The 11594-nt window shown below is 35.3% G+C and overlaps 1 protein-coding gene across 3 annotated transcripts in view; it reads left to right on the plus strand.

Moving 5' to 3' along the window:
- Positions 1–9908, plus strand: part of tent4b (terminal nucleotidyltransferase 4B) — a 31684-nt gene extending 21776 nt beyond the window's left edge. The window contains exons 6-12 of one of the 3 annotated variants that reach the window (XM_048185006.1): positions 1710–1838; positions 3034–3247; positions 3374–3500; positions 6661–6770; positions 6915–7048; positions 7280–7423; positions 7913–9908. In XM_048185006.1, the coding sequence (XP_048040963.1) occupies positions 1710–1838; positions 3034–3247; positions 3374–3500; positions 6661–6770; positions 6915–7048; positions 7280–7423; positions 7913–8050 (996 nt within the window). In that variant the 3' untranslated portion in view covers positions 8051–9908. Of the gene's footprint in view, positions 1–1709; positions 1839–3033; positions 3248–3373; positions 3501–6660; positions 6771–6851; positions 7049–7279; positions 7424–7912 lie in introns of all 3 variants that reach the window. The other 2 variants (XM_048185004.1, XM_048185007.1) reach the window with 2 other exon arrangements.
- The last annotated feature ends 1686 nt before the right edge of the window (positions 9909–11594 follow it).

The raw sequence follows: 11594 nt of genomic DNA on the forward strand, positions 1-11594 counted from the left end.
TGTATGAGTTGCAGTCTGAACACGGTTTTCCTCATCCTTTTGATTGACAGGATATAATCGGCCCTGATCATTTTAAACAATTGGCCGATGGCTGATAGTGATAATAATAGCTTTTATCGGCCGATACCGATTGTTGGCTGATACATCGGTGCATCTCTAATTGTCACCAGAGGCCATATCATGCAGATGGTGCAAGCGAATGTGTATGTATGTCTGTCTGTATATATTAGGGTTGTCAAAATTAACGTGTCAGTGCATGCATTTAATATTTTCCGTTTAACACGTTAAAAATATTTAATGCAATTAACGCAGCATCCGATTTTTCCCATCATCCTTTGGCTAGCGTTACGTGATCACGCTCTTATTCATACAAATGCTTTTAAACCATTCAAGACAAACAAGAGAACTTCAGACAACGTTTGAATGGACTAAAATTCACAAAATTATGCCAAAAGGCCTGTTTTGTCGAGTATTCTCACAAGCAATGAGTCTTAAAGGTCCCGTTTTTCGTATTTTTTTTAAGCTTTGATTGTGTTTATAGTGTGCAATATAACATGTGTTCATGTTTCGCGTGTAAAAAAACACAGTATTTTTCACATAATTTACTTATCTGTATACCGCTGTTTCCACTGTCATAAAAACGGGCTGATGACTTCCTTGTTCTATGAAGTCCCTCCTTCAGAAATACGTAACGAGTTCTGATTGTGCCAGCGGTTCCTGTGTTGTGATTCGACAGCAGCTTAGCGGAAAGGTCCCGGAAAGGTCACGCCTCTTACCATAACGTGGAGATGCACGCGCTCAGTGTTATTGTAAACATGTCTTTAATTTTACCCTATCAATCTGAGCCGGAATCAGACCCGGTGATTGGAAATAACAGCGTTTCGACGACATGGCGACAAACACACTCTACAAACGCAACTCTTGTGTATTCCTGTGGGCGGAGGTTAGTCAAAAAACTGTTTTAGTGACGTCATTAAAGAAGGAAGTAGAGGGATGTAGTCCAAACTGGCCGTTCGATGTAGGCGACTTCTGTTAAATAAAATATCTGGCTTGGCATTGAACTTTGAGCTTTAACATTTTACAGATTTTATTTATACTCTAACAACAACATTACACACTAACTAAAGTTTGAAACATGGGATCACGAAGAACGGGACCTTTAAATGAGTTATATGAAGACTTGAATGTAAGTAAAGAGCTTTGATAAAATGGAATATGTGACAGATCTACGTCATGTGAGGCAGGTTCTAAAGTGACAGCAGCCGAATAAACCTGCTACAATCTGTCATTAATGTTAATCGAACAAAAGAAAAAAAAAAATCACTCACTGCTCTTGACGGAATAACTTTTGTAGCTTTAATAAGGAATTTTCTATATTTAATTTATAATTTACAAAGGTTAAAACAACAAAAACAACTTTTTGTGCATTTTGACGGCAGGTAAAAATCTGAACCTTGCTGTCTGTTTTTTTCCGTTTCTTTATGTGTGTGTGTGTATATATATATGTATGTATGTGTATATGCGTGTGTATGTGTATGCAAGCAAGCAGAAGACCTTACCATCACCTCCTGAGCACATGATAATTTATAAACATGTTAAAACAAAACAAGGAGACGGCCGAATTTGACCAGTGTATTGGCTCTCCCCTATTCTTGACTTTATACAGATTCATGTTCTTACTTGTGTGTATTTGTGTGTGTGTGTTTCAGCAATATCCTGTGTTACCATACCTGGTGCTGGTTTTGAAGCAGTTTTTACTGCAAAGGGAGCTGAATGAAGTCTTCACGGGCGGAATCGGATCATACAGTCTGTTCCTCATGGCTGTCAGCTTCTTACAGGTAACATACTTCTACATATTCATTTAAATACTCTCACTAGTATCCTAAAATACGTTCTGACAATAAATCCAAAATAAATGCAAAGAAACAGCTTATAATATTAACTTATCCTATTTATTCATGAAATAAAAAATAATCACTGTCAGGACAGATCATAAAACAAAATTTTGTTTGGGCGCAGTACCATACCTTCTCACTAGATGACACCCAAGCTCCATTTCTGACCATTTAAGGGCGCCTCCCTTTATTTGAGTGAGCAATATATTTCCATATTATCATACATTTTATGAAGTAGACATCCTATTCAGAAGTAGTATGGGCAGTTTGGCAGTATTTGATTTGAATTCAACCTCTCATAAACACATAATTAGAACATGTGTGTTCATAGCGCCGTTGTTCTGCTCCGCCTTTTCACAATAACGTTGTATTAGGAAAAAAATCTTTGTGTGCTGTAGTTTATACAGGACTGGTCGGAAATTTGCATTAATACACCTTCATTCTACATGTTATGTGGTTTATTTTGATAAGTGAACTGTCTTTGTAGTGTTAAGAGAGGGAAAGCTATAGCCATTTCTTTTTTTTAATTTTTTTTACAGACTTGCCACTATAAATCGCTATTTTTTTCTGCGCTTAAAAGGTGAATTTTGCAAAGATATTTTCAGAGATGATAGACAAGATGTTATAGAATGATAATTTAATGAAAACCCAATTTTGACCAAAAAGTGACATCCGACCTATTTTTTGACTTTACTGAAAACAATCCATCGCGACATCCGATGGGTTTTCCCAGATTGCTTCACACACATATAAATATATAAATACAAAGATTCATTTTGGTAGCCAAAATATTTTCAATGCAGGGGAAAAAAAACAAAACAAAAAATGTTTTTTTACTTTAAACTTTAATATTTCACAATATTACTGTTTTAACTGTGTTTTGATGAGCATAAGAGACTTAAATATTATTGACCCCAAACTTTTAAAGAGCATTTTACATTAGAATACAACTCTAAATGCACTGCAAAATGATGTAATGCTTCTCTATGTGAATATCATCTTGCTTTTGTCACCAGAGGTATATGCCTCGGCAGATTTACATTCAAAGTGAAAATTACCTGTTTAAAGGAAATTGTTTATAGGCTTTTTGCTAACACAGCAATTTCATTACAATTCTAAATGCTATTTTATTTCCCAGCTGCACTATAGAGAGGACGTGTGTAGTTCAAACTCAAACCTGGGTGTACTGCTGATTGAGTTTTTTGAGCTGTACGGACGGAATTTTAACTACCTGAAGACAGGGATCAGGATCAAAGATGGTGGCTCATACGTGGCCAAAGATGAAGTGCAGAAAGGCATGCTGGATGGGTATAGACCCTCTATGCTTTACATTGAAGATCCATTGCAGCCAGGTACACATACAAACCCTTATACACACACTATTTTAAACAGTTCAGCTGATATGAAAATGGCATCATAGATTGTAGTGAAGATGTTCTGATTCATATCATTTGTTTCTGTGTGTCTCTGTGCCACAGGAAATGATGTCGGGCGGAGTTCATATGGGGCGATGCAGGTGAAAGAGGCTTTTGATTACGCTTATGTTGTCTTAAGTCACGCTGTATCCCCAATCGCCAAGTACTACCCCAACAACAAGTCAGAGAGGTGAGACAAAAAGAACTGTAAGAGATGTGTGTGTTTTGTTTTCTTAGCTGTTAGAGCTGAGCAATATGTCCGATACATTTGGTATGATGTTTTGATGGAGAAACTTTGAGCCATGATGTAATATGTAGTATAGACACTAGGACCACATTATTCAAGCTCCCTTGAATTATGACAGGGGGAATATGATATATCTTATCATAGATAACGTGTCTCTGTCACTAATAATTGCATGGTTTATTTGTATTTATTTGCTGAAGAACTTCTCTACAGGGAGTGCAGAATTATTAGGCAAGTTGATTTTCTGATCATATTTTTTTCCCAAGCACATTTTACCAATTCCAATCCACATCAATCTTAATAACTACTATTAATATTGTTTTTAATCATTTATAAGTGATATATAATTGTTCATGAAGGCTGGAAATGAAAAATGCCTTATATTCAGGTGTGCAGAATTATTAGGCAAGTTTTCTTTTACAGGCAAAATGAGCCAAAAAAGAGATTTAACTCAGACTGAAAAGTCAAAAATTATTAAATACTCATGAGAAGGACGCAATACTAATGCAATACTAGAAATTGCAAAGTTAAAGCATGACCAAGGGACAGCAAAATGCTCATTGGGTCAGCGGGGTCAGACAAAAACAGGTGGAAAAGAAAAGACACGTTAACTGCAAAATAATTAAGAATTATGTGTGAAACCATCAGGAACCCTTTAGTCTCCAGCGCCACCATTTTCCAGAACTGCAACCTACCTGGAGTCTCCAGAAGTGCAAGGTCTCAGGATCTCAGAGACTTAGGTTAGCTAAAGAATCCTAAAAAATGACCCGCACTTGATAAGAATCACAAGCTGAAGTGTTATAAAATACATGAAGACTGGGTTTTTATAGGCCTTATAAACAGACAGCTTGAGAGTGACTCCTGAAGGACCAGCACCACATCCTCTTGTACCACTGTTTGAAGAATTTATCTTCCAGAATCTGGCAGTAAGTTTTGGAAGATCATTTTTAGTCCATCTCTGCAAGACAGACATTTCAGGATAAGAGATGGACTAAAAGTGAACTCAAACACCTTACTGCCAGATTCTGGATAAATTCTTCAAACAGTGGTACAAGAGGATGTGGTGTTGGCCCATCAGGAGTCATTCTCAAGCTGTCTGTCTATAAGCCCTATTAAAACCCAGTCTTCATGTATTTTATAACACTTCAGCTTGTGATTCTTATCAAGTGCGGGTCATTTTTTAGGATTCTTTAGCTAACCTAAGTCTCTGAGATCCTAACACCTTGCACTTCTGGAGACTCCAGGTAGGTTGCAGCTCTGGAAAATGGTGGCGCTGGAGACTAAAGGGTTCCTGATGGTTTCACACATAATTCTTCACCTTAATTCTTAATTATTTTGCAGTTAACATGTGTCTTTTCTTTTCCACCTGTTTTTGTCTGACCCCGCTGACCCAATGAGCATTTTGCTGTCCCTTGGTCATGCTTTAACTTTGCAATTTCTAGTATTGCATTAGTATTGCGTCCTTCTCATGAGTATTTAATAATTTTTGACTTTTCAGTCTGAGTTAAATCTCTTTTTTGGCTCATTTTGCCTGTAAAAGAAAACTTGCCTAATAATTCTGCACACCTGAATATAAGGCATTTTTCATTTCCAGCCTTCATGAACAATTATATATCACTTATAAATGATTAAAAACAATATTAATAGTAGTTATTAAGATTGATGTGGATTGGAATTGGTAAAATGTGCTTGGGAAAGAAATATGATCAGAAAATCAACTTGCCTAATAATTCTGCACTCCCTGTATTTTTGCCTAGTTTACATCAATAAGCATGTGAATTTTTTCTTAATTTTTTTTTTTGTTCTAACCCAGATTACAGACCTCTCATTGGCAATATGTACATAAACATATTTGTGCATGTATGTATAAAATTTCATCTTGACACATTAAGGCCCCCCAGAGTATATTTTTTGCATACGTGTGGTTTTAGTTGTCCCTACATTTTTTTCTGAGCATAGATCCATAGCTCATGCCATACAATGAAATGTGGAGAAAAAAGACAGAAAAACAACTGCAAATTGACAATATTGTAAAATCAAATATTAAAGGTGCCCTAGACTCAAAAATTTAATTTACCTCGGCATAGTTAAATAACAAGAGTTCAGTTCATGGAAATGACATACAGTGAGTTTCAAACTCCATTGTTTCCTCCTTCTTATATAAATCTCATTTGTTTAAAAGACCTCCGAAAAACAGGCGAATCTCAACATAACACCGACTGTTATGTAACAGTCGGGGTGTACGCCCCCAATATTTGCATATGCCAGCCCATGTTCCCAACATTATGAAATGCATTAGACAAGGGCAGCCAGTATTAATGTCTGGATGTGCAGAGCTGAATCAACAGACTAGGTAAGCAAGCAAGGACAATAGCAAAAAATGGCAGATGGAGCAATAATAACTGACGTGATCCATGATATCATGATATTTTTAGTGATATTTGTAAATTGTCTTGTAAAATGTTTCGTTAGCATGTTGCTAATGTACTGTTAAATGTGGTTAAAGTTACCATCGTTTCTTACTGTATTCACGGAGACAAGAGCCGTCACTATTTTCATTTTTAAACACTTGCAGTCTGTATAATTCATAAACAACTTCATTCTTTATAAATCTCTCCAACAGTGTAGCATTAGCCGTTAGCCACGGAGCACAGCCTCAAACTCATTCAGAATCAATGTAAACATCAAAATAAACACTTTACTTACGCGATTAGACATGCTGCATGACGAAAACTTTGTAAAGATCCATTTTGAGGTTTATATTAGGTGTTTGAACTTTTTTTATGTTGTTTAAGGCAAGCGTGAGCTCTTGGGGCGTGGAGCACCAGATTTAAAGGGCCACACACCCTGAATCGGCTCATTTCTAATTATGCCCCAAAACAGGCAGTTAAAAAAATGAATTAAAAAAAATCTATGGGGTATTTTGAGCTGAAACTTCACAGACACATTCAGGGGACACCTTAGACTTATATTACATATTTTAAAAAAAAGTTCTAGGGCACCTTTAACAGTCCGAGGTAGAAAAAAATCTCTGACAAAAGTGTGGTAAAATCAGGATCTACTCAGGATAGGTTTCATGATTGGTCTTCTCTTTTCCCCACAGTATTCTAGGTAGAATAATCCGTGTCACACAAGAAGTAGCAGAGTACCGTGACTGGATCAGTGCACAGTGGGGTCAGAAGAGCAACAATGAGTCAGTCCTCAACTGTAATGGTAAGACATTATTTCTGAGCTCATTTTGATCTATCTCTCGCTCTAGACAGCTGAATATTCGTTTTTTTTGTTTCTCTATAGCAAATGATGTCACACTGCTAGTTGAGCCTGAGGAACTTGATGAGTGTAATAATAACCTTTCAGAGGATGGTGTGGGGCTTCCTCCTGTGTCCCGAAGCAAAGTGTCATCCAACTCATCTTCTCCTTCTCCCTCTTCTCCTTCATCACCATCATCGTCGTCATCGCAATCTTCAACTGCCTCTAGCTCAAGTGATGCGGTAAGTACTTCATACCCATGCAAATCCACTTTCAACATTTTGGACACACCTAAAAATGTTAGATTAATAATAGATCTATTTTAAAACTGATTTCACCTTCTTTCTTGCCATGGAAATGGCATTAGATGCTTATTTGGCATAAAACAACAACAACATAATGATTTTACTCTGTCTGTATTGGTGAAATACAAAGAAAAATAGAAAGTTTTTTTTTTGACTGGCTTTCTGCAGGACTCTGATGGGACGCCCTGTAAGACAGCGAAAGCTTTGGGTGGGCGGGGCTCTTACAGTGAGAATACAGAAAGGAATCTGTCAAATCACAGATCACAAAATCATTCAGCAACAATGCCCACCCCCACTAATAAGGGCAATAAAGTAAGAACCTGTTAGAAGTGACTGATTATATGTATCTATAATTGAGACACATGGTTCAGTATCTGTTTCATTGGTAACACTATTAATTAATATTCAATTTTTTAGCATTAGTCAACATTGGTTAATGAACTGATTAGGTGTCATGAATTAATCTGCAATAATTAATCTTTGTTAATATTTCAAGTTGTTAGTTTATAACATTTCAAGCATTTTAAATTGTATTTTCAAGTTGTTATTTTTATTTCATTTTTTTAGCTTATTACTGCTGTTTTAGCCAGTGTCCTAATCCAGCTTTCTAATAAACCTGGCATTAACATGAATATATTATGAGCAAACCTTGACAGCAAATTAAAAATAAACAACAATATATAAATAAATTAACAGATTAATAAATGATACCTAATGCTGATGTTAAATTCAAATGTAAAGTGTTAATGTTTCATTACCTTAATATGAATGTCATGTTTGTTTTTTTCCTGTTTTATTCAGAGCCGACAGCTTGCTAACAAAAGTGCTCAAGGGACACACAGCAACCCCAACAAGATGCAGCAAAACAGCAAGTCTCAAAAACTCATAAAGAAGAGGAAACCTCAGCGTGAGGTAGCGCACGAGGACCTGTGTAGATAGGGGGAGCTGTTACTGCAGACTTACACCTGCTCTTAATTTCTCTGACCACTGAAGGGTGCTGGTGGTATCATTTTTCTCTCATGTCCCGCTGTTCAAGGGATGCGTGTGACTTTGTAGCTGGAAAAGGAAAAGAACAAAGGAAAAAAAAAAGGAATAATTCAAGTGGGGCGTAGGCCATGGGATTGAAATCATGTGGGAGAGTTTAGGCCTGAACTCCACTGGCTTCTGCACAGCTTCTTCTCACTGCCCATAGAGGAGCTGTACTGCTCTGCTGGAGATGTGGAGGACCAGAGAATGTAGGAGAGAGAATTCAATTTGAGCAATACCTGAAGCCCTGGACTTTTGCCTCACTGAGGAAAACTGAAATAAAAAAAGAAAGGAAGACGACTCAAATTACATAAAAATGTTATATTGAAAGTGCAAAGATTTTTAAATGTCTAAAAAAAAAACAGGAAAATGTAATTAGTATTGAGAAATTATGCATGTTTTTTTCTTTTTTGAAGAGTGGTTCTTTTTTTGTCATGTACACAGATTATACAAATATTTGTACAAGAAAACAGAAAACGATACAAAAAAGGAAGAAAAAAGGAAAAAAAAAAAAAAACTAAAAATACCCCCAAAATATTATCAAACATGAAAATGGTTTCTTAATACTTTTATAGTATTGTTCAGATTTTGCCATGCTATAGATGTACACACATTAATAGAAAAACGGCTCCTCACAGCTATGTATGGGTTTGGGTTCAATTGCCAACACTTATCATCAGCCTCTTCTGCTGTTAAATTGTTTCTGTAATGTTGTGGTTGGGCAATTAAGAGAGGTAGAGTGTTAGCAGTTGACTGTACATCTGGAAATACACACAATTCTATGCACATGTGTGTGTGTGTGTGTGAGAACGGTTGTGCTAACATGAGCTTTACTGTCTGTCAGCTAGAGGAGAAAAGTGTGCTGATCTGGAAATTTGACAAACACTACAGCTGTGGTTTTCAATCTGCTTCTCTGAATGATCTGCCCATCACAAAATAAGTTGTATTTGTTAATGTATTTATTTTTATCAATGACAGTGGTTTTCTATATGCTGACCATAGAGGCCAGATATGTTTTGTGTTCTGTCTTAGGGCTGAGTGGCAAAACATGATTGTTGCTTGTCATGTAGTGTGCTATATATATATATTTTTATTTTTTTTCTGAATGTCAAGTACCCTTTTTCCGATAACAACTGAGTGACCAAGTTTATTTCTGAAAGTACATTTTAACAGAGACATTGAAAAAGTGGTTTAATTTTTATTTGTGGCTGGTCTACTTAAAGGGAGATAAGGTGAATTATTTTGATTTTTTTTTTTTTTTTTTTTAATTATTATTATTGTTTTTATTTTTTTCATTTTTTGCCATTCCACTGGAACTTGATGTATTGCGATGCCTGTTCTCTTAAAATTAATAATATTGCAGTTCTTCAGATAAACAGTAGGGTGGTGTACCCTAAGGTTATTTCATACACTGTAATTCCCCTGTGACTTGACTTTTTTTTTTTCTTTCTTTTTTTTTTAAGAACAATTTTCCTAATAGTTTTGATATGCTCACAGTTCTCTGGTGTAAGTTTAAGAGACGATGGCTTTTGATGAGGAATATTAGTTATTCCACCTGTATAGAGTGTATGTGATGCTATTATGCAGTATCAAAGCCAGAAGTATGTCTTAAAATAAGATGAATGCCACTGAAATACAGTAAGAGAGATGTGATGCAATGCAGACAGAGCAATTAGAGGATCATTAGTGCCACAGCTAGTGCTCCAGACAGGTTTACTTCACATGTATCTATGAACATCCATGCAATAAAAATTACAGCACAACTATCAAACATCAAGATGGTACATTTACTATTTCATGAAATTTCTTTTGAACACTTTTTTTTCTTTTTTTTTTTTTAAAGCTGCTATAAGTTGTGTTACTGTCCCAACGTTAAGTGTACTAAATGTTTGGAAAAATTATATTGTTCTATGGCTCAGTGTAGGCTGTTTAGCTAAATGCCAGTGACTGAGTCCAGCAAATGAATATTGTTCTATAGTCACTGAATGCAGCAAAACACAACTTAATGCAAACCTGACATTATGTGCAGTCTCCAAGATCCAGGTATGCTTTGATATATATAGTCACAGATTTTTGCTTAGTTCTGTTTTGGTTGAGGAGATTTAAAATTTGCTATAGGCTAGCACGTTTACTTGACACACACTCTTTTTGCAATAGAAAATACTGTTCTCTTGCTTCCAGAGGAATAATTTTGAAAAGCGTATCATCAGGTTCAGCTTAAGCAGCTCCATTTTATGTAGGCCTACTACAGAACATCTGCTGTGTGCACCAGGTTTAACATGACTGAAAGCATTGATAATCTTAAATCAGTTAAAATCCCAACTTTTAATTGTGCTTTTTGAATGTTGGAGACTCCTCACCCATTGCAGAAGAATTGAGCTAATGGTGTACATCATTTGTCCAGGTGGGAATCTTTGCCCTAGACTGACTCAAGGCATTTACTTCATCTCTATTGTCTTTGACATGCCAATATAATCATACTTTGCCATTTGTGTGATCTGTGATTTATATGTATATGTATATGAAGATAATATGGCATTGGTTTGGGAACAATTGTTGCTGCTTGAGCAGTCATATCACACTTTGCAAAAGCAGAGTCACCAAATAATCAAAAAAAAAAAAAAAAAAGGCAGAGATACTGTTTAATGATACTTTTTTTGTATATTTCCTATTTGTAGTGCCTGCCTGTGAAGTGTAGGCTATTCCAGCTGGTTCACTGATCTGCACAAAGCACAGAACTGCAGCTTTCAAACTGTTTCTATTGACTTCTCAATAGTCACATCTGTGTTAAAAACTGGTAATCCCAAAAAGAACGAATATTGGATATGCATAAACAATTATTTTATTATTTTTTAATATACTATTTCATGATTGATCTTTATTTTTAAAAGAAATTGTTTGAGTCATTGTTTTGAGGCTGTCGCTCATTAGCTCTTATAAGCTACTATTAAGACATCAATATGTTTGTATATTTTTGTGAGAATGAAAAGGCAATAAAGCTCAATTTTGAAAATCAAAAGGAAGATCTGTATTCTACAATATCTTGAAAGTTAGCTGTGTTATGTAGACTACAATTGAATTTACATTCATTGTCTTGCATACGTTTTATAATGCTTTTTACGCATAAAAAAGACAATGTGATTACAGTTACATTCATTAAACATAAAATGGACACTGTGTGGACATGGGGATTTTATATATATATATATATATAAATCCCCATGTATATATATATATATATATATATATATATATATATATATATATATATATATATATATATATATATATATATATATATATATATATATATATATATATATATATATATATGAAACAAACCAAATATATATATATATTTGGTTTGTTTCAGCATGCAATACCAAACTCACACAGTTCAGAAACAGTTATGTTTTTGCTGCACGCGGGGAGGCGCGCTCAAATCAGACATGATCCG

Source organism: Megalobrama amblycephala, linkage group LG3 (genome assembly GCF_018812025.1).
Source record: "Megalobrama amblycephala isolate DHTTF-2021 linkage group LG3, ASM1881202v1, whole genome shotgun sequence".
Lineage (NCBI taxonomy): Eukaryota > Metazoa > Chordata > Actinopteri > Cypriniformes > Xenocyprididae > Megalobrama > Megalobrama amblycephala.